The sequence below is a fragment of the Sparus aurata genome, chromosome 4, assembly GCF_900880675.1.
Source record: "Sparus aurata chromosome 4, fSpaAur1.1, whole genome shotgun sequence".
Taxonomy (NCBI): domain Eukaryota; kingdom Metazoa; phylum Chordata; class Actinopteri; order Spariformes; family Sparidae; genus Sparus; species Sparus aurata.
In genome coordinates this window covers 22,908,289-22,931,211 of record NC_044190.1, presented here as the reverse complement: position 1 = coordinate 22,931,211, position 22,923 = coordinate 22,908,289, and the positions used below count along the sequence as shown (strand labels likewise).

The 22,923-nt window shown below is 41.0% G+C and overlaps 1 protein-coding gene across 11 annotated transcripts in view; it reads left to right on the top strand.

Annotated features, from left to right (window-relative positions):
* Positions 1 to 22,635, top strand: part of tjp1a (tight junction protein 1a) — a 109,917-nt gene extending 87,282 nt beyond the window's left edge. For 4 of the 11 annotated variants that reach the window (XM_030413205.1, XM_030413203.1, XM_030413211.1 and 1 more), the window contains 19 exons: positions 1,228 to 1,336; positions 1,451 to 1,670; positions 3,132 to 3,316; positions 3,517 to 3,612; positions 4,603 to 4,629; positions 6,571 to 6,653; positions 6,973 to 7,183; positions 7,847 to 7,947; positions 8,034 to 8,384; positions 9,313 to 9,564; positions 10,738 to 11,556; positions 11,712 to 11,794; positions 11,889 to 12,065; positions 12,212 to 12,318; positions 12,522 to 12,781; positions 13,281 to 13,435; positions 13,521 to 13,741; positions 15,434 to 15,577; positions 20,809 to 22,635. In XM_030413205.1, coding sequence (XP_030269065.1) covers positions 1,228 to 1,336; positions 1,451 to 1,670; positions 3,132 to 3,316; positions 3,517 to 3,612; positions 4,603 to 4,629; positions 6,571 to 6,653; positions 6,973 to 7,183; positions 7,847 to 7,947; positions 8,034 to 8,384; positions 9,313 to 9,564; positions 10,738 to 11,556; positions 11,712 to 11,794; positions 11,889 to 12,065; positions 12,212 to 12,318; positions 12,522 to 12,781; positions 13,281 to 13,435; positions 13,521 to 13,741; positions 15,434 to 15,577; positions 20,809 to 20,903 — 3,696 coding nt within the window. In that variant the 3' untranslated portion in view covers positions 20,904 to 22,635. The remainder of the gene's footprint in view (positions 1 to 1,227; positions 1,337 to 1,450; positions 1,671 to 3,131; positions 3,317 to 3,516; positions 3,613 to 4,602; positions 4,630 to 6,570; positions 6,654 to 6,972; positions 7,184 to 7,846; positions 7,948 to 8,033; positions 8,385 to 9,312; positions 9,565 to 10,737; positions 11,557 to 11,711; positions 11,795 to 11,888; positions 12,066 to 12,211; positions 12,319 to 12,521; positions 12,782 to 13,280; positions 13,436 to 13,520; positions 13,742 to 15,433; positions 15,578 to 20,808) is intronic. The other 7 variants (XM_030413207.1, XM_030413206.1, XM_030413209.1 and 4 more) reach the window with 6 other exon arrangements.
* Positions 22,636 to 22,923: the final 288 nt, after the last annotated feature.

The following is a 22,923-nucleotide window of genomic DNA, read 5'->3' as shown; positions in this document are numbered from 1 at the left end:
CAACATAACATACTTAGATCATTTCAGTGCCTTGTAATTGAAGTGTGTTGTCCTTCTGTTTCTAGCTTGTAAGATAATTCAGAGGTATTGGTTCTTGTATTTAGAAACAATACTTTTATCATTCTTTCCATGTCACATGTATGAAAGTGGGAAGAACATCTGGTGTTATTGTCGAAAAGAGACAAGCAGGAGCTGCCCACACTAACTTAGATAATCAGTGATGAAACTTTGTGATCCCTTGCTCACAATAGTTTTATTTCTGTGTAAAGGGACTTGGGAATACAGCACAATGTATCCGTCAGTCTATGAGTCATTCAGGCCTTGTGTCAAAACTCCCCTTGTTTTCAATATGAAGACACAATAGAAGTGATTATTGCACTCTGACCTCGGAACAGTTGACTGTCTGTTTCAGCAAACACTGGACTAACATTGTTGATGGGATGATGGAAACCCTCTTGATGTCAGTGTTGGATCCATTCTGACATGTTTATATAACAGCCAAGAATTACACCTGCTATGTTTAATGCTGCAACTGTGCAGAGGAGCCTGAACACTCATTGACTGCATTCGTCTGATGAACACAGCTGTCCATTACCTTATCTCATCTCTTAATGAATATACAATGTCTTATGTTCCTCCCACTCCACAACATAGATCTATTTTGTGCTTGTGTGTGTTCTCTACCCTGTACAAACAGACCTTAGAGACTTCCAGGACATTGTTTTCCGCCTTTAGATGGTTTCCCTTCGGTCACAGTGTGCTAGTGGAGATAAAGACGTCAAGCCCTCCTGTTTCTGGGAAGGATAAAGGTGTCTTTCTGAGGTTCAGTGATTCAGTCCATGTGTTTCTGGTTCCCCTGCTGCCTCTCAAGTAGAGTCAATAAACAGCAGTTATTGTGTTTGGGACAGCAGCAGGGGGTGAGGAGGAGGCTGCTGAGTTGTAGGGGGAATACACCGCCCTGCTTCTGTTGAGAAACAATTTTTACTTTTACTGTGTTCTTCTTGTTCTGTAAGAAACCAAATGAGTCACAGCTGGTCAAGATTTTTTTTTTTCAAACCAAAGAAAAAAAATAATTTGGGAACAACATGAGCAAAATGCGCTTTAATTCTGTAGCTCTTAACTATTTCTAAAGTATTGACTCTAGATTATGAGTTCAGAATTTGCTGTTTTATGATCCACTACTACTGTCAATTGATTTCTTCCACGTCTTCTGTCTTGCATCTGTAGGTGAACAATGTGGACTTTGCTAACATCATCCGGGAAGAGGCTGTGTTGTTTCTGCTGGATCTCCCAAGAGGAGAAGAAGTTACTATTCTGGCTCAGAAAAAGAAAGATGGTGAGCAATGGGTGTATTAAGTACAGTGTTTGTTGTGGAAAAACACCAGTAATCAAACCATCGTGTTTAAAGTTTTGCTCTAATCATCTCTCTTAATTTCTGCTTTTTCTTTAGTGTATCGGAGGATAGTGGAATCAGACGTGGGTGACTCCTTCTACATCCGGACACATTTTGAATATGAGAAAGAGTCGCCGTACGGGTTGAGCTTCAACAAGGGCGAGGTGTTCCGTGTAGTAGATACGCTCTACAACGGCAAATTAGGCTCCTGGCTTGCTATCCGTATTGGCAAGAACCATCAGGAAGTGGAAAGGGGCATCATTCCCAACAAAAACAGGTATAAGAAGTTTCAGGTCACACCTTTGATACTTGTATGGCCTGTTCTGGTACTTTATGAATGGGCATAGGCGGAGGCAAAGGATTAGAAGCATTGTAGTCAATCTGGGAGTAGCAAGAGTGGATAGTTTCATTTACTCATTTAATTAATCTACAGTTCTTACACATTTATCATGATTTTACCTGCTTTTTATTTGTGTTTCCAGACTTAAAACTTTGATGTCCTCTGAGCGGCATTTATTGTACAGCACAGAACGTAAAGACACATTAAAAACACATTAGGTCTTTGTTATATAGTCTGTCATAAAATGTAAGTGTTTTTAAAGTAGGGCATGTTCAACACATCCAGGAAAATGGATTTATAAGGATGTACAGTGTCGGGCTTACAAGGCCGTGTGTCTGAGGATATGAAGCATAGATCATGATCTAGCCAACAGTGTCATTTTATCTAGGCCTGTCTCTACAGTACAGCCTTCAGCAGCCTCTGGCAGTGTTTACACAGAGATTCCTCACTGTCCTGCTGAAGGAGAAGACATAGCTTCCCCTCATGGCGCATGCATTTTTATCACATGCATTTAGCAGTGTGAAATATGTGGTAGCTTCCCAGCCAAGCTAAACCTGCCTCCCTGGATATTCTTTCAAAGCATAAAACCATAAAATCACACAAAGGATTCAATAATATTTTAATAAAACACACTTCAAAGGAAGACTGTTATAATTCAAAGCCACAAGGAATGAGTTCTTTCCCCCCCACCGGCCTGCTGCCTTACTCACCTCACCACTAAGACCCTTGTTTCTTTGGTTTTCCAGTCATTTTCTTTGTGAAAACCTTATCTTCAGTGATCTGATAACATTATCATGAGGAAACAAATGGTTTCATGGTTTAGAAATCTGTTATGATGGAAATCTGAACTATGCGTCTGTGTTTCATGAATAAGGCTTCTGATTTTACTGCCAATTTTTAACCTTCGGCTGCATTCACAATGGATCAGGTGGTGTGGCAAAAACGTGCAGTGGACTGCAGTGAAAAAGCTGAAGCCGACTCAAGTTTTGGAAAAACGCAGCCTGATTTCAGGGCTAAAGATTAAAAATCATTAAGGTTTATGATATTAAGGCTATTCATAATATAAATACAGGCTATACATTATATTGTACTGGACTTCAAGACAATATTTCAATTATCCTGAACAGAAAATGGCTTTTATGCCATGTAAAACTGCTTAGGCATCATCAGCATTTCTTCAGTCAGTAATGGCCACTACTCTATAATCTGTTTCACAACCATTTGTACCTCAGTACTGTACAGTACTGTTATGGTTACAGTACCAGTTTGTTCTCCTGGCTTTCCTTTCCAAACAGTCGTAAGCTGTATGCTGATTACCTAACTATCTGAAACTGGCCTTGATTGTAGTTCAGACTCAAGTCCTGAAAGCTGACTGTGCTCTTACTCCTCTCTTTCCAGAGCCGAGCAGCTATCTAGTGTGCAGTACACCCTCCCGAAAACACCAGGAGGCGACAGAGCCGACTTCTGGAGATTCCGAGGATTGCGAAGCTCCAAGAGGAATTTGCGGAAGAGCAGGGAGGACTTGTCAGCCCAGCCAGTTCAGACCAAGTTCCCTGCCTATGAGAGGGTGGTGCTGAGGGAAGGTAAGAGCACAGACCCCATAGCAGTAACAGTCATCAACTGGAGACTCCCACATATCTTTATACTTAAGAAAGTCGTGGACAGATTTCAATCCTTGTAGCTGAAATAAATATGAGCAGTTTTCTGATTTGATTTAGTATTATGTTGTGTTACATAATGCTGACCTTTGGTCATCTCCATGACCTGACTTGTTCTTGTACAGCTGGGTTCCTGAGGCCTGTGGTTATCTTTGGGCCAATAGCAGACGTGGCCAGAGAGAAACTGGCCAGAGAGGAGCCAGACATTTTTGAACAAGCGAGTAAGTAATTATGCACAAAATCTCCCTCTTTTCTCATGTCTACTCTTTGTGTAATGTCCCTCTGTCTGTCTTGTTCTAATGGAGAGCAGACTGTTAATTTGCGCATCACACATTGCTAAAGCTGAGGGCTGTTTAACTTCTCAGCATCCATCAAGTATTCACATTAGGGGTCAGTATCAAATAGATGTTGAACAGTAACTCTGTGTGAAGAGTCATGAGACATCGCTACTGCCTGTGACTCTCAATTCTTTTTTAAAATTCTTTACTGAAGGAACTGGCACAACAATGCACTGACAAACAAAGAGTGTTGAGGCTGCAAACCTGATTAAAACATTTTCACTTGGTTTAGTATTTGATTAAAACACCTACTTATTGTTAGTTGTTATGATCACAGATTAGAATGAGAGAATGACAAACTAATTAGTTAAAAGATCGTAGGTGATTAAATACATCAACCCCTGCTGTTTACATGTAGTAATAACCTACAGACGTTGAGAAACATTATATTTTGTTAATTTTCTTTTTTTTTCTATATAAACAAACCATGGCTTTACGCTGATTAGTCCAGCAAATAGTCATGCTGGGTGATAAACTAATTCCATCCATACATGACATTATGCTGAACTCCCTACTTCTAGATATTCCAAGTATATTTAAGTAGGTCAGTTTAAGTTTAGTTAAGTTGAGTCTGTCATTTCCTCTGTTTGTTTATAGCTTCTCTCTTCCCTTCTCTCTCTGTATCTTCCACTCGCTACACTCCAAGCAGAGCTGTACACTCCTTTTCATTCACTCCTCATATTCACTGCCTCTTACTTCATCAGATTGCAAGCTCTCTAACGTGTGGTTTTTATACACTCAGTATTGAAATTCAATTACTTTAAGTGCAACCACACACATTTCCAGTACACACCCAAATATGAAGTGATTCCATTCCTTGATGTTTATTTGCGCAACTCCAGTGATGTTTGTATAACTGTATTTTCTTTTCAGAAACACAGCAACAACAAGGAGGGGAAAGTATGTCATTTAGTGCATCAACTTTTATTTGTTTTATTTGGTTCAGTGAATGGCAGATAATCTGTAAGCTGGTGTTTGTTTGCTAGCTGATCTATAGATGTATAAACAGTAGATATAGCAGGGGAATAGCACTTGATTTAGAAATGTACATTTGTGTTTCAATCCAATTGGCAATAACAAGTGTTTTGGCAGATATTAGCAAGTGGCAATTCTTGTAAAATGAATCACAGAAGACTTGACACTGACGAATATGCATTATCACACTTACACACAACTTCTTTATTAATCAACAATGATTTAATGAATCTACTCTTTGAACTGTACTTGACTTTGCTGACTAACATTGCACTTGATTCAGGCAAACAAACTAACATTATCAATGAAAATATGTCTTTTGTAGGATTTCAAAAAAATCCTGTGCTGCATGAGTGTGCCTCAAGTTTTGCTCTTTAAAACCTATTCAGAAAGTTGAACATTGATGAACATTTTCCTTGGTCGCCAAAGAGCTGTGTGCCTTTGTGATATTGCATGTTGCATATGGACGTAGTGAGAAAATGCTGATTAATGTGCAGTAATGATTTTCTAGTTGAATTTAGTGCTACTCCCCTCTTAATGGCAGGTTGCATCATGTAGAAAGACAGAATATGGAGCCCTGCAGTTAATTTGGGTTGAGAAGTGGCTTTTCTAGGAAAAGATAGGAAATGTTGAGTTGATTAAGTTTATTTGATACATGTATATGCCCTTTAAATACCAGATGCTCCAAACAATTGGCAGCAAATCAACAAGGAATTCACTGACCATTAAAATGCTCTGCAGTGGACAAGATTTTCCTGAAAAAAAAATGTTTTAAACAACATCCCTGCTAAGAGAAAACATGTAGTATTTATCAATAAAGATGAAAAGGAAAAAAGTCACTGCAATCTGCTGAATAATTAACCATTTATTAATGTGTTTCCTAAAATAAAGCCCACTAAACTTTGTGCATTCATACACATTATCCATACTACTATTAATGTAGGTTAGACCCAAAGTGTATCAGGATGAAATTTGGATCAAATGGGTCGTTTATGACCTACAACTCAACAACTAGTGTGACGTAACTCTACAAAAGTATAAAGCAGTATTTGTGTTTGTGTGTGTGTGCGTGTTTGTAACTTTTCACAACGCGGTGATCAAAGTATAAAGCCCCTAAATTTCACTTTAACGGGACCCCAGGATTTAATTTTGAACGTCGCTGCACATGCTTGAATCTTGACTTGTTGCATGGCTATATTTATCTGCTCTTTTGAAATTGTTTTTGGGTAGTTTAGAGCAGAGATTTTTATAGATCATAGATCCTGATATATTAGAATGTTAGAGATGAAGCATCTCCCATCAATGTGTTTTTTAGTCATGTCCTCACTGAACATCCTGGTGAGATGACTGACTGCCCTCCTTTGAACCTTGTGCATTTAGGCAGGAAACCATTGCTTATCTTTACATGAATCATAAACTCCTCTACATCCTTGCATAAATCCCTGAGGCTTACATGACACTGTTTTCACATTAATCCCAAATGACCCTCATGCTCTTGTATCTGCATTTTTCATGTCAACGTTTCACATAACACGTTTTCTGCACCATAATTTCTACTGTTACGTGCAGTTGAATGCACACGTTCCGTATACAGCAAATTTAATTTCCTAAAACCTACCCAAAATACCGTATGACTATTGCATGAACTGGCTGCTGTCCTCATTTCGTTATTTACTCTCAAGCTGTTTTCATACATGTACACTTGTCCTCTCCTGTACAGAGATTATTATTGTTAAACAGCTCTATTTATGGGAGTCGACAACTGCACGCTACAAGGATGTCTAATTGGGGCACAGCCTCAGTTTATTGTTGTGTGTCTCTTGCGTTGTGTTTGTGATGCAGTAACACTGTATTTGTCTCTCAAAGAGAGCGAACCCAGGGATGCGGGAACCGACCAGAAAAGCTCGGGCATCATTCGCCTGCACACCATTAAACAGATCATTGACCGGGTAAGAGAAGCTTGATCTGCACACACATTCAAATATACAGGCAAAAGGTGTAGATATGAACATCTATTGACAGATTTGTGATTGTAATGGAAAAATGGCAGCAAGCCACAATGATACGTACAGCTCACCGCTGCCCCCTGGTGTATTGCACTCCAATTTTATTAGGTGCTTGAATCTCTGCTAAATGTTGAATTTGCACATAATATTTAGAAAAGAATCATCGTAGTGTTGGCCATACAGTCCGCCATCTTTAATAGTCCTTAATTTTAACATATTTACAACACATTTGAGTATTTTGATTTGTTTTCTGTGTATTAAGGACAAGCATGCAGTGCTGGACATCACCCCTAATGCAGTGGACCGTCTGAACTACGCTCAGTGGTATCCAATTGTGGTGTTTCTCAACCCAGACACAAAGCAGGGCGTCAAGACCATGAGGACCCGACTCTGCCCCGAGTCTAGAAAGAGCGCCAGGAAGCTCTATGAACGAGCACTCAAATTAAGGAAGAACAACCACCACCTCTTCACCAGTGAGTCGTGTGGGAGGGAGGGGATAGATGGATGCTCCAAACAAGTGGGAGACATTTTACAGAGGGCAAAGACACATCTTAAAGGCAGTTGACAGTTGAGTGCCGCAATGTCGGGGCTGGGGCGACACAGCACTTGTTGTGAGTGGCCCTGTTCTGTCACATTTCTTGCAAAAGCTTGTTCAGCACTGACCGTCACACAAGAGCACCCCCAGACCCCTTTCTCAGCATGCCTGTCAAGGGATGTGGTGGCTGTGATTCAGGAGCATCTGTTGGTCATCAAGATATCAGAAAGTTCCTTGGGATCATTCATCCCGGCTCACATTCAGTCTTTGCAGCACGTGTAAATTCTTCTATCCAATCGGTCACACATCGAGCTGCATCTGTACCTTTATGTCTTATCCACTAGATTTAATTTGCATTTATACTTAAAATCAAGTCTTATAATCTAGTTGAAAGAAATGAAGCTGGAATACATGCTTATTTTGAATCTGACACATAGCATGAGGCATCACAGAAAGCTCCACGGTCCACGTTAACAATTACTTTGAGAGAATACAAAAATTACCAGAGCAACTTTAAAATGTTTATTGAATGGTTGTTAGTACTCATTTAACTGGAGAGATGTTTTTATTCTCTTCTGTCCTTCCCTCTTTGTGTTTTCAGCAACCATTAACTTGAACAACATGAATGATGGTTGGTTTGGAGCATTGAAAGAGATAATCCAGCAGCAGCAGAACCAGCTGGTGTGGGTCTCAGAGGGCAAGGTAACACACACACATGCTCAGCCAACCATTTAGACTGTAATTGATCTTTTCTCACTCTCTCACTTACATTACTTTTTGTTTCTCAGGCTGATGGGGCAGCTGAGGATGACTTGGACATCCACGATGACCGTCTATCCTACCTTTCGGCGCCAGGCAGTGAGTATTCCATGTACAGCACTGACAGCCGCCACACCTCCGACTACGAGGACACGGACACAGAGGGTGGAGCCTACACCGACCAGGAGCTGGATGAAACACTGAATGACGATGTGGGTCCACCCACGGAGCTTGCCATCACCCGCTCATCTGAGCCTGTCCGTGAGGATCCGCCCGTCATCCAGGAGCCGCCCGGCTACGCTGGCTACCAGCACACAGTGCAGCCAGACCCCCTGAACCGCATCGACCCGGCTGGATTCAAGGCACCAGCGCCGCAGCAGGTAGCGTTTCTGAGAGCTGCACGTCTTCCCTGTTGTCTGGAGGACGTGGTGTGCGTTAGAAGGGTTTTCTGGAGGCGCTATTGAAGGCACTTTTTTATCTTTACAGTTATTCTGTCTATCTACTGTTACCAAACAATATCAGTGGGAAAGTGAAACCTTTTGTGGTCAGGTATTTATCGCAATATATAAATATTATATATAACATAAATATATCTATATTTATTATATTATTTATTTTATCTATTTGCCTTAATGTGTTTGTTGATTGATGTTTGTGAGCGTGTGTTTTTTATTTTTGAAAAGGAGAAGAACTTGAACTTAACGTTTTACTGTTACTCTTGTACTCTGTATTACCACAAGATGTCTTATCGGTGTGACTGTTGCTGATGTCACTGGGAAAAGAAACTTATGTTTGTCTAAGTGTCTGTACCAGTACTCACCTATGTGCACTTCCTACCTTTGTTCTACCTGTGATTGGGACTGTGACGCTATGACACAAGAAAGTATTATGTGCATGTTGGAAATGCCAGTGTTAATCCAGTGTACCTGTGAAATGTATTAATCAAAAACCGATTGGCCGCTGTGATACCCAAATCTAAACGTTTGTCGTCTCATGATGTGTTAATGAACATAAGAGGAAAAAACAAAGAAAACTACTGTATTGTAACCGCAGCATTAAAATCAAATTAGTATACTCTAACGATGAAAACTTGTCCTGCTGCTAATTCCTCACTCTCACATGCCATTGATTGATCTCGAGCTAGTGTTAAATGTGAAGGCGGGTGATTGGCTGTTTGAATCCGTGTTAGTCGTAAGCACAAGTAGGAAGCAGGTCGTTGTAGGGCGGCTGTAAAGGTAGCAGCACTTGTTACAACTGCACCCTAGTGTGTCAGCGCGTGTTATTAAACATTTCTGAACCACTTCACAGAAAGCAGAAGCCGCTGCCGTCCCTAGCATCCCCCAGCAGCCTGAGCCCCTGGCTGAGACAGTGCCCCCTGCTGTCGACGTTACTGTAAAAACTGTAGGGGGTCTGAGCCCTGACGAGGCTCCTGCAGCTCCTCACAGCCAGCCAAGCCCCATCCCAGAGGCTGGCTCGCTCAGGAGGCCCACACCTGAGCTAACCCCTCAGAGCGTGACACCAGAACCTCTACAGTCTGGACCGGCCATTTCAGAACCAAAGGTATCCATCTGACCGTCACCGGACGCTCCGTGACCCGGGCCCAGTTCAGCTCAGTCTGGCCTGGCTGACCTCCTGTGCTGCTGCTGCTGCTGCCTGTCTACCTACCTACCTTCTGCTGCCACGCTTCTCTCTCTCTCTCCTCCCACCCTGCATGTCTGCTGACCACAGTGCTGCCCAGAAGAGACAGAGATGTGTGTGTGTATGTCTGTGCGGGCGAGTGTGTATGTGTGTGCACGTGCCAGAGTGCGAGCAAACGCTGGTAAACAACAGTGGGCTTGGAGTTGATGGCTGCGCTGATATGCCTATATGTAGAGGAGCAGTGGACATCCTGCAGCTCTCACTGTTGCTTATCTTCTTTGCATGGCTGTAACATGTTTGCCTCATTCTCTGTTAACCACTAGAAGTAGATCTGTTTGTGCTGTATTTATCAGTGAAGATTAAATGGATCTTGTAAAAGTAGCCATTAATTTGTCCAACCATTTTGTAATGTAAAGTAAAAGAAGTGTTTGTCAGATTTGGATGGACAATTAATGGTTACTTGTCAGAAGTCAAAATTTTAAATATGTTTTTTTGTACAATGGGTATGTGCTTGTAATGTTAAATATTATTGTGAATGTTTTAAGTTGCCTTTATAATTGCACCAAGACAATGGGGGAAATTTTCCCTTGTGAATGCACACATAATGTGTGGGGAAAAAATGTAATTGATTTATTTGATTAGACGGACCTTCTATAAGTAGTTAATACTGTATTTCTATTTAACATTTTCATATTTTGTCAGTCTGGACAAGAAAATGCTTCCCATTGTTTTGTTGCATTTTTTTTTCATCAACTTTGTTATTCTTTGTTTATTTAATTTTAGTGTTTAATTTGGGGTTGCAGTGTTGAATCGTGATGTTTTTAAGCTGACATGTTTGGCTGTGCTGCGATTTCTGTTTAATCTAATATATTATCTGACCAGTAACCCCTCCCTCTCAGTTTCTCTATTGCAGGTCTTTCCCTTCTCGTTTCCTCTTCTGCAATTAATTTACTGGACTTGTTTTAATATTCTCCTTTTCTCGTGCTTTAACTGATCTTTTTAATTTTGTATATCAAATATTTTATGTTTGTGCAGTATGTTCTTGGATCGTGTGCAGCTGCTAACCTTTGTCTTTGTTTTGTATTTGTTCATTAGATGTTTCAGAAGGATCCATACAGCACAGACAACACAGGGAGAATTGGTCACAGCATGAAGCCTGTGACATACAGCCCTCCGCAGGGATATCACCCTGACCAGCCATACAGAGATTACGACCACCCACCCAGTCGGTATGATGTCAGCAGCAGCGGAGGTGGTTACCCAGAACCAAAGTACCGCAACTATGACTCTAACCTGCCCTACGAGAACAGTGTGCCTCACTTCGACCAGCAACAGTGGAACCCATACAGTCAGCCGCACTCTACTGCCAACTCACAGGGCTACGATCCCCGTTTGCCATACAGTGATGGCCCTGATTCCCAGTACACGCCTCCTCTCCGCTACGACGAGCCCCCACCTCAGCAGGGATTCGACGGACGGCCTCGCTATGGAAAACCGACGGGTCCAGGGCCCGTCCGTTATGATGATCCTCCACCTCCTGCTCCAATGTCTGATCTGCACTACGACCAGGATTCTCACCTGAGCACATTCCCATCAGCTGCCCACTCACCAGAGCCCGCTGCCCAGCGGTCTGCCTATAACCAGGGACCAACACCGCAACAAAAGAGCTACAAACCTCAGCAGTATGACCCCATTCCTGTGAACTCTGAAACCAGCCCAACACCACCCCCCAAAGCAGAGGCCCCCTCGCCATCCCCTGTGGATGCTCCAAAGCCTGTCCCTGCCAGAGAAGAGCAGCAGGATGACCCTGCCATGCGGCCACAGTCTGTCCTGACAAGGGTCAAGATGTTTGAGAACAAACGCTCTGTGTCGGTGGACAGAGCCAGAGATGCAGGGGATTCAGTTGGGAACAAGGTAAACTGTTTGGCTTTGAAGACATGTTACGTGAAGCTTACACAGTTTTCTGAAACATTCTCTTTTCAATTTTCTTGAGAAATTAACCAATTGCAATTTAGCATTTGTACATTTTACCTTATCCTACTGACAAGCTTTTGTTTTTTCTACTGTAGGCAGCTGATTTACCTTTGAAAGCAGGAGGAGTAATCCCCAAGGCAAATTCTCTGAGCAACCTGGATCAAGAGAAGACCTTTAGGTAAGTCTGTGTTGCTGTTCTTGTGGTTCCACTCACCCTGATTTGTCTGAGTCATATTTGCATAGATTATCCTTCTCACATCTCACGAACACAGAGCTCCAGAGCCACAGAAGCCTCACTCCAGCGTAGCAGATGACATAGTGCGCTCAAACCATTACGACCCTGATGAAGACGAGGACTACTACAGGAAACAGCTGTCTTATTTTGACAAGCTCCAGACCGGTCCCAACAAACCCCAGCCACAAGCACAAGCAAGCCACAACTTCCCCAGGTGATTCTCCGGCCCATCCACACTCCCAAGCAATAGTAGATTTAGGATATTAATTATTTTCCAGCTATCTTAAACATCCTTGTGTTTATGTCTTGCTCATTTTTGTTGCGGATCTCAAACTGTTGGTTTTCTTCTTTGTGATACAGGACAGAGTCAGTGGAAAAACCAAGTCCAGTGGAGAAAAAATATGAACCAGTTCCCCAGGTGACACCTGCCCTACCACCAGCCACACTGCCCAAACCTGCACCCGAAGGTACTTTATTCTCTCAAAAGGAAAGAAAAAGTTGTCAAGATTTTATTTTATACAAGACTGTAGTCACGTCAAGATGCATCGGTGTTCTGTATCACACTGTATTTTGTCTAATAACAGACTTTGCCTGAACACATACACGAAGGCGACAACTCAGTGATACTCTTTCAGTGAGCTCTCAGCTGACCCTCATGTCTCTCCCACAGCCAAGGCTCCTGCCCGAGAGGACACTGTCCAGACCAACTTCCTGCCTCACAAGAGTTTCCCTGAGAAGTCTCCAGTTAATGGCACAAGTGAACAACCTCCGAAAACACTCACAAATACCGGGGCTCCGCCAGTATCCAGCTACAACCGCTACACGCCTAAGCCCTACACCACGTCTGCCAAGCCTTTTGCTCGCATGTTCGACAGTCCTAAATTCAACCACAACCTTCTGCCCAATGACAAACCAGAGATCGCTCCGAAGGTAAGATGATGTTGGTGTGCAGCATTCTAAGGAGGGTCAAATACACTGTCAGACACAACGTTTTAATCTAATTTTGCAAATTTTTTATATTTAAATTGCTATATTTTATAGCTGCAAAAACAGGAGAACATTTTTGAAATAATGTGTTCGGGTTCAGTCATTTTCAATATGTGTATATTTGTCTGTACTTTTGTGTTCGTTCTATCTCATACTGTCCTCGCTGTATATTTACAGCTTTTTTCAGTTGGTTACAGGTAAAGCTCTTCAGCAACTGTGATTTTGTCAATGAATATATTAATTACATCAGTAACTCTTAGCTTCAAAATCTTCTTCTCACTGTTGCTGTCTTTACCTACAGTTACATACTAGTTACTTACCAACTCATTCAGTTTGAACTGCATAAAAAAAAAAAAACATGTGTTACTGAAAGATGATCCACACATACAATTTTCAGTGGCTGTAATGTATACATCACTTTACCCTCTTGTGTTTGGGACAGGGTCGGAGCTCCAGTCCAGTAAAGCCTCAGATTCCCCCACAGCCCCAGAACATGGACCATGACAGCGGTTTGGACACTTTCACACGCACTATGGATCACCGTTCCAAACACCAGCACAACAACATCAACGCTGTTCCCAAGGCCATCCCCGTGAGGTAACAAACTCCGTCTGACCCGAGATTAAAGCTAACACATTCTGTTGTACATGAGTGTGTGACAGTAAAGGTATCTGTCTCTTAGCCCCAGTGCCCTGGATGATGACGAGGATGAAGATGAGGGCCACACAGTGGTTGCGACAGCTCGAGGCATCTTCAACTCCAACGGTGGCGTCTTAAGCTCTATTGAGACAGGTGTCAGCATAATTATCCCACAGGGTGCCATCCCTGAAGGTGTGGAGCAGGAGATCTACTTCAAGGTCTGCAGAGACAACAGCATCCTGCCACCACTCGACAAGGAGAAGGGTAACGTATCAAACATGCTGGGGGGGTTTCTTATCTCCCATCTAAATTACTGGATGCTTGTGAAGCCAGTTCATGTTGTTAATTGGGATGATATGCTGGATCTATAGTAGGATTGGGACAACTATCAACCATTGAAGAGACAGTCACCAAAAGCTTATGTACGTGCCAGTTATGAGCTTAAAGTGTCTATAATCGATATTTTTGACAATGTATCAAAAAAAGTTTTACAGTGAGTTTGAGCTTATTTTTTAGCTGTCTGGCTGCAATTTCACTGTTTTGGTTCAGTCTCACTACTCTTATAGCATTATTTCTGGCTGCAGCAGGCAGCTGTTTTCTATGATCTAGCTCTAAAAGACCCTGTGCACCACCTGCTCAGCACAAGACAGCAGACAGACACAGATAGAGACTAGCTGCTGACGTATTAAGCAGCCAAAGACCTTGATATTTACCTCAGGAACCGTGAAGAGTTTGAAAACGCCTTTTAGGGTCTAAATATTGAACTTAATTCGCCAAAGGCGTAACTCCAAATGAATGATAATGTTGCTCTTTAACTGGTGGATGTGATGTTGGATGTACGGTATGCTAGCAAGTTCAGTATATCGACTTGAAAGGTGGTAAAATGTCAGTGTTGTGGCCGCAACTCGTCTCTGCTGTCCCAGTGGTCAAGGGAGAATCATTTGTATATTGATCAGGGAGGAAAATGCATCTTCATCAGTCTGCTGCAGTAACCCACTAATACTGAAATATTTGTCTTGCTTAAGGAACCAGAATACCATTAAAAGAAACAGCTGTAGGTCATACTGCTTCTGGTAAACAGACAGAAAGTTTTCCTGACAAAAGCTTCACTTCAAGCACTTTGAGGGAAACTAGCATTAACAATAAAACGCTCAAATTCTGTCTCTAAAATATTAAAAATCTGCTTTAGACATCTAATGTAAGAGTTAATAATGTTGATGTTCCACATCATCGTTATCACTTAACAGCCAATACATGATGTGTAGGACGGGTACACCACCCACACCCTGATGTGGGAAACAGGATCTTTTAGTGATGGATTTTTTATTAACTGCACTCTGCATGAGTGTAATCCAGCTGATATCTGCAGGCTGTATTATAGTCACAGTTCTATACAGAGTGAGCCCCCCACCTTCTGACCAACCACCAAACAAAACAATGATACAACAATCCAACCTTAGTGTCAAACATTTCTCGTGTGGATTAGTCTGACTCACTGGATGTAGACTGTACAAGCCTGTCATTGGTGCAAAACCTAAACAAGCAGCTGTTACCTTTTTTGATTGATTGAGCCATTGTAATGCCAGCGCTCACCTCCCCACATGCAAAATAAGTTTCCCCCAACACTATTTTGCCAGAATGGGCACTGTTGCTGCATCCTTGGGGTCGTGTGCCCCAGATGACTGTGATTTTTGCAAGCAAGCCAGAGCTATTAAAATCCCCATACCAGAATGACATAGGTGCAGCCCGACCTTTCTCCAGAGCTGTCAAGTCTGGAATGTGAAACTGAGCATGTCTGTGTCCACAAAGAATCAAATCCTGGTTGTGGCACAGTTCCTAGATATTCCCAGAGTGCACTGTAGGGAAATAAAGTTGTATTTGAGACCTACTTTTGTGTGCGTTTACTTTTAATCCTCTTGAAGTGAGTTAATAACCACCTTCTGTTTGTGTTTACAGGAGAGACTCTGCTCAGTCCTCTGGTGATGTGTGGACCTCATGGCCTCAAGTTTTTAAAGCCTGTGGAGCTGCGCTTACCTCACTGTGCGTCAATGACCCCTGATGGTTGGTCTTTTGCTCTAAAATCCTCCGACTCCTCGTCGGGTATGCTGTGCTCTCTGTTCTTCCGGGGTCGTTTGGGCTGGCTGTGTGACAATTTTGAGGGTTGTGGGTCACTGTTGAATCAGCTTTTACTCCTAGTTTTGGTTCTCTTCATTAAAAAAAATAATTAGAACAAGATAATTTGGTCACTCTCAACATGTCTGAGAATCAATCTAGAGGTGAAATCTGTCTTTTTTTTCTGTAATTATGGCTTTGGTTGATTCATTTTCATCATTTATACTCGTTAAACCACTCACTCAATCTCTTATTCACTGTATCACTGTTTTTCTTTATTTAATGCTGATATCAGAGTTTCACCTTTGTTTTTCACATGCTGAAATTGTATATTTTTCCTCTCTTGGTTTTCAGTCACCTTAACAAGTTTCTCTGATTTCATTTAACATTCATTCTTCAGACACATGGCTCCACAACAATTTAATTTCATTGGGATAAACATTTTAGTGCATGCTGCTCTGCTTAGAGTGATTTTTTTTTCTCACATAGCCACCCAAATCCTAACCTGGAGAACAGCTTTTATGATGTCCCAGAAACGGGAACACTGTCATAACCAATAATGCTTGTCATTACCCTGCAACAAAAAAAACGAAAAGTTACACAAAGACATCTTGTTACCATGTTCAAAGATAGCTCTCTAAATTTAGCTCCCACCCTCTTCAGCGTGGAAACAGACTGGCCTCAGTTTGTTTACTAAAAGAACACTGGTGTATGAAATTGGATGTGGGAAAGACAGGGAAGGATAAGAAGCAAATAAATAAAGCATTCACAGCTCTTAGTGGCAGCAGGAGATTCAAACACTTTATCCTTTAATTTTGGTCTGATAGTGCAGAACTTGACAAAGAAGTTCCCATGAAAGAAGGATGTTTGTGAAATCTGTATTTAAATGTTTCATTGAAAGTAATCCAGACAGAAGTGAGATAAAGAGAGAATGCTGCACGAATTGTGTTAACGGGGATCAAAACCAAGAAAAGCTACTTTAAATGGGTCAATACTCGAATCGACTGTGTAGCAAACAAGCTCAAATGTGAGAAATAATATAAGCTGAACTCCTGCTAAAAAATGTAAGTTTTCTTAATGCTGTCCTTCTCACAGCCATTCTTCAAAAACAGTGGTAATTTGGGCAGTGGTCAGGATTAGCTGCTAATTAGCCTCATTGTAAGGATGAGACTCGCAGGGCTGAATGAGATGTGAGCTCACTCCGTTGTCCTGCTGAATTGTTGAAGGATTATCAGGCTGCGTCGTAATCCTCTTATTGTACAGCAAGGCCACTCTCTGGCCTCCTCCTGCCCCCTCTGTGGTTTTCCTCTCACGTTGCTTCCCTGCTTCTCCTCTTTTCCTCCTATACAGCCCTCTGCATCTTACTGCCTCTCTGCTGTGTATGTTGTGTTTTTCTGTAGATGTGTTTACTTGCAGGTTAAAATTAGATCCACTGTGATACACTTTACCTCTGAACTGACTTCTGATAATGTCGAACTGAATCTGATTTGAAAATCTCATGAAATCTTTCAGGCATTCTTTTGTGCTTGACCACCATTGCTATTCTTTGTTTAAAGGTACACTGTAGAGTTTGTTTTTGTTACCACAGTGTAGCTATAGAGTAATGTTTTGACATGTTGTTGTTCATGCACAAGCATGCAAGTAACGAGACACACATTGCTGCCAACAGTTTCAGGGTGTTTTGATCTGACCATCTGCGAGTCGTGAAGTCCCAAAAAACTTGGCTATGAAACAGCAAAATGCAGTGAAGAAGACTGCTAACGGATGCAGTGTAAACAGATATAAACAACACAGATTTTATCAACACTGTCATGTTTTGGGTTGGGAAAAAAATCTTTAAGCTTGAAGGTTCATCAGTTTGACAGAGAGGTCTCGACATGAGGCCCATTTATTGAAAAATTGTCAGGATCTTGCAAACATTTCTTTGGCCATCTTCTCCAACTCACTGAGCAAACTCTCTGTGCAGATGAAGGCCACAAGATATGTATGATAAATGTATCTTGTGTTTAAAGAAATAGCCAAATAGTAGAAGAAGTTGCAGCTAACTTTTTTTTTTTTTTGCCTTTGAGGATACACTGGAGCTGAAGCTATGAGTTGATCAATCGATTAGTAGAGTGACACAAAATAAATCAACAACCATTTATTTTCAAGCAAAAATGTTCAACAATCTCATTAATATCAATTGCTCAAATGCGACATTTGCTGTTTTTCTCTCTATTTATATCAATTAAACTGAGCCAGCTCAATGAATTCTGAGAAATTATCGCAGGAATTGTCCCTACTGTCTTTCCATTGACAATTGCATTAATCTAGAAATTAATTGACTGATTAATCAATACTGAATAAGTAGTTGCAGCCTTAGGATAACACACGCGTTTATGCTCAGAAACGCTGCATGGAAAAATCCATGTTTCTTTACAAATCTACCCAGGTTACCTTTAACATCATGTCCTGGGGTTCCTTTTAATATTCTTATTTGTGACACAAAACTGAACTCTGAATTAAAAGGTATGATTTTCTCTGAAATATTCAAGAATCTGAAAAAGAAAGTCAGCTTTGATTTTCCATTACCACTTTGACAACTTGATGTGCGACTGAAAGAAGATTCTCACCTGGCTATGTAAGGTGATGTCTCGCAGGCATCAAAGAAAGGAGCAGTAAGCGACAGACTTTTAACTCGGATGCAATTTTCTGTTTGAAGTGTTTTGGTACACTGCCTTCTTTCACCCGTCTCTTCTACTCTGTTTAATGTGGGCTACAAGACTCTTGGTTAGCATCAAGGCTACACTCACCCTCTCACAGACCCTGTGTGTGTGAAAGAAAATGGGAATGACTGAAGGGAAGGATTTTAATTCTGGCAGGCGTCGCGTTGTTTTGGGCTTACCTTGAGCCAGCATTAGCAGCCAGCTCGAACAAAAGCATCGCTTGTTAGAACGTAAAATATAGGGCTGCCTCTTTCTGTTATTTTGCAAACCTAATGTTCTTAGTTTGATACTTGGACTTCCATCATTTCACTGCTGGAAAGATTGGCCTTGCACAGAACTGGGCTGTTTCTGCAGTAAAGTACTCTTTTGTGTCCGTTAATGCACGCTTACAAAATGCAGAACAACAATCTGTACTTGCCAAAACGTGTCATCGGGAGGATTCGAGGGTTATTGTATCGGATTTTTGCTAGCTAGAAAGTAGGGGGCTCTGGGTGCAGGCAAAACAGAGAGAAGTTTAACGTTGTTAAATTTGTACGTACCAACAACGCTGAAGTGATACAAAGCTGGAAGAGAATCATTCAACGATCGAGATCAAATTGAATCTTTCAGTTTCTGACCTTGAAGTGTTCTTGCTGCAAGATGCCAAAAGTGAACAAAAATCTGATCGACCATTACAACATAAAGTTGCTTTTTCAAGTGTGCCCACCTTCAGCAGTGCAGCCTTCATACATTGTGAACAAAATAGAGGAAGATAAACGGTACATGAGGTTACAGACACTATTATACATTTGCAGCACTTTCATACGTCTCATTTACTAGTCTCATACAAAACTAAAGTCTACAAAATACACGCTAGCCCTTCACAATGGCACCGCCACTGTTGTGTGACGTTAAGCTCTCTGGTGTCGTATGGGAAAATGATGTGACCAAAGTATACAAATAAGAATTTGAACTTCCGTGTTGTCCGGATTTTAGCATAAGAATGCTATTTGTTATCAACTCTGTGTTCTATAGATCGAAAATCAACTTAAAGGCATACCTGCCTCGGGATTTACAAATTAGGGTTTAGTCAGGAGTCGACTAGAACAGATAAAGAAAATCAAAGTTTTTGGAAGACGAGATCACGGTGACGGAAGAGAAGACTGAAGCCAGGGGACAAATATTATTATTCAGTGGACTCAATACTAGGAAGCCAAATACGCAGTTTGGAAGTTCATGAAACTTATACAAATGGGGTCAACACAGCTTTGGATGCATATAATAATAATAATATAATTCAATGCACCTTTCAAAACAGGGTGCTTCACAGAATATAAAACATTACATTTTAGGTGCAATAGCGAATGATGGAGAAATAGAACAAATAAAATGCAATAAAATCAGGTGAATTCAGCAATAAGCAGAAAATATAGAACACAGAGCGATGAAACAAAATATAAAAGTGCAACATTTAATAAAAAAGTAAAACACAATTGACAAATAACTACTTAAACATGATTTTCTCCTAAATTAACGCAAAGTCTCTTTATGGTAAATGGTCTGCATTTTTATAGCGCTTTTCCAGTCTAACGACAGCTCAAAGCGCTGTACAATACATGCCATATTCACCCATTCACACACACATTCATACACTGATGATGGAGGCTGCCATGCAAGGCACCAACTGCTCATCAGGAGCAATTTGGGGTTTATAAAATGAAGCCCCTTAAACAACAGATGATCTTCTGGTTGTTGTCACATTTATCTCCTATATAACACCCTGGTTTCAATACAAGATCGACGCTTTAAAGCATGTCCATCGATGTCAATGAGGAGGCTGTATTTATAGCGTCACATGTACTGTTAGCTTGTGTTGCATCGATGGACCGCTGCTGGGCCGCTTACTCTGATTGATTACTGGAACTTTCCTCTTGGCACAGACCTGAATGTTTATAATTGCAATTACACACAGACCCCAGAGCGACTGAGGTTTAATGTGCAGTCAACAAGAGGCCGGGGACGTTCAATAAAAACATGAACCTGCTTTTACTAGTCCATGTTGTTACTGTGTTTGGTTATAGGCCGCAAGAACATTTACAGTTTACTTTGGTAGCCAGGGCTGTTTTTAAAGGGACAGTTTGGGCCTTTTGATGTTGGGTTGTATGAGATACTTGCAGAAGTTGACTGTCAGTATTCTAGCCACACCCAAAATATATATATCTAGTTAAGTGTACGCTCTTTTTTGTGGGCGGGCCTTCTTTAATGTGGCAAAAATACATCTTTCTGTCGGTTCCGTTTAGCAGCACAATGCTCTGCTTGACTGTTGTTGCTACGTGCTGCTTCTCCACACAGGGGGAGAGTTGACGGTCGCAGGCAATACATTGACAAGAGATAAGCACCTCGCATCCAAATTTGACGAGTTGTTGATGAATTTCTCAGACAGAAGAGTTTGCAAGTGCTTGTGAAAGCTTCAGTTATCGCATGACACGCCGCTGTTATCACTCACCACCTCCCCTCCCATCCGTCTGTCTGCAGGTGACCCAAAAAGCTGGCAGAACAAGTCTCTCCCCGGAGACCCCAACTACCTGGTGGGAGCCAACTGCGTTTCTGTGCTCATCGACCACTTCTAAGGACGGACGGAGCGGCGGGTGTGATGTTACTGAATGTGAAACCGTGTGGGATGAAATGAAGAAGATGGATACACATACATTCACACAGATGCACTCCAAACACACACACACACACACTACATGATGGAGTATGAAGAAGACCCAGTCAGTGCTGTTTACTGCGCCCATGGATGAAGGCGAGACACTGATGATCGTTACAAGCTGTTCTTTAAACTTTTCTCCCCGAGTTGAAGTTTTGATGTGAAACCAGTAATGCATGCCCCATGCCACTGAGGATTGACACTATATATACGGCGATGTTTAATGTCATTTTTACAAGAATTTAAAAAGGATGGATGGTTCTTGAGGCAGCGTACATGCTTCAAACAATGTGTCGGTATATTTATGCTATATATGCATACAGTATATATAGTAGTATAGAGAAGATTTACTAAAAAAAATTTTACTCATGAATTCAACTTACCGGTCTTTTTTTTTTTTTTTTTCTCTCAGTTCAGGTGGCTCCACGTGTTTTTTTTTCTATATTGAGGGATTTTAAATGAAGGTTTGAGGCGTGAAGTAAAAAAGGTGATGCAAGTATTTGTTGAAGGCAAAACACAAGTTGGATATGAACCCAAGCAGCACACTTTTTCGAGACGTTCTTCCTCTTCTTCCTCCTCTTCTACGGTAATATCTTGTAGCTTAATTTTCTTACCGAGTACCACGTCTCTCCTTCCAGCCTGAGGGAGATCTATGCATGTTCTTTACTCAGGTCCAGTAGCCTCCTCAGTTTCTTCCTCACATCTATTTCTCTCTTCTTCTTCTTCTTCTTCTTCTTCTTCTTCTTCTTTACTTCTACTACTACTCTTTTTCTTCTATCTTCTTCCCTTCTGTGCGCTCTTGCACTCACACACAAATAAGCAGTGATGCCTTATCTGCAGATTATTCACTTTTCATTAAGAGAAAAAAAGAATAAGTTATGATAAATTATGGTATAATGTCATTTGTTTTTTTTTGCCATTTCGTTGTGAACCCTCTGTATAAATGAACTTGGGTTTAGCACACAACAACAGTCGATAAAGGACAACAAAGGTATGCTCTTCTTTTATCTGCTATGCATTACTTAAAGAAAAAAAGAAACGACAACAACAGAAAAGAAGTGGCTGTAAATAAAGCTAGTATATTGCCTTGTTTTTCTTTTGTTTGTAAATGAACTTTTTGTATGTCTTTCTTTTTTGTATAAAACTTAGAGAAAACATGTTTTAAAAAAGTGGAAGACAGTGAACGTGGTTATCTTTGTATTCTGGATATACCCTCGAGCCTTGGAACTTGTAACCTAACAATAATACATCACACCTTTTCTACCGATATATTCAAACCATGTTAACGGTCACGGAAATTTAAAAAGCAAAAAAAAAAAAAAAAGAAGAAGGTCTTTTTACGGCTCTTTAAGGATCGGGAATGTGCGTGGGCTAAAATACATTTAAAACATGTTTGTTTTCAAAGGGTGTGCTCTCAAAGTGTCCCCCTCACTCATTTGTGATACTGGATGCTGTATCGTGTGCCCTTAAATGTATTTTTGTACTAATAGACAATATGATGTATGGCACACCAGTACCATTTTATTTTTAGATATAACACGGCTTTAATTGGATATTAGCTCTTCACGTGTGGCTGACTTTTTTTTTCTCTTCTGCAACACAATTTTAAGTATACCACTGTATTAATAAATAAAATCATTTTTAAAGTAAAAGTGTGGCTGTGATGTTTTCTTTTACCTTTTTTTGCTGCAGTCTTTCCTTTTCACCTCTGCTGATCACAACCTCTCTTTATCTTTCTGTTGTTGTTGTTGTTGTACACATAATTCTTGTCAGACTGCTTGAACATTTTTAGGTATCTTGGTATACAATGTACACTTAAATAAAGATCCACAATCTTAACGACCAAGTGGAGACAAATCACATATCAAACAGGCTCAACTCGACCTCAGTATGTCGTATCTGGTCAATATACATTATCATCGCATCTAACTCAAATACCA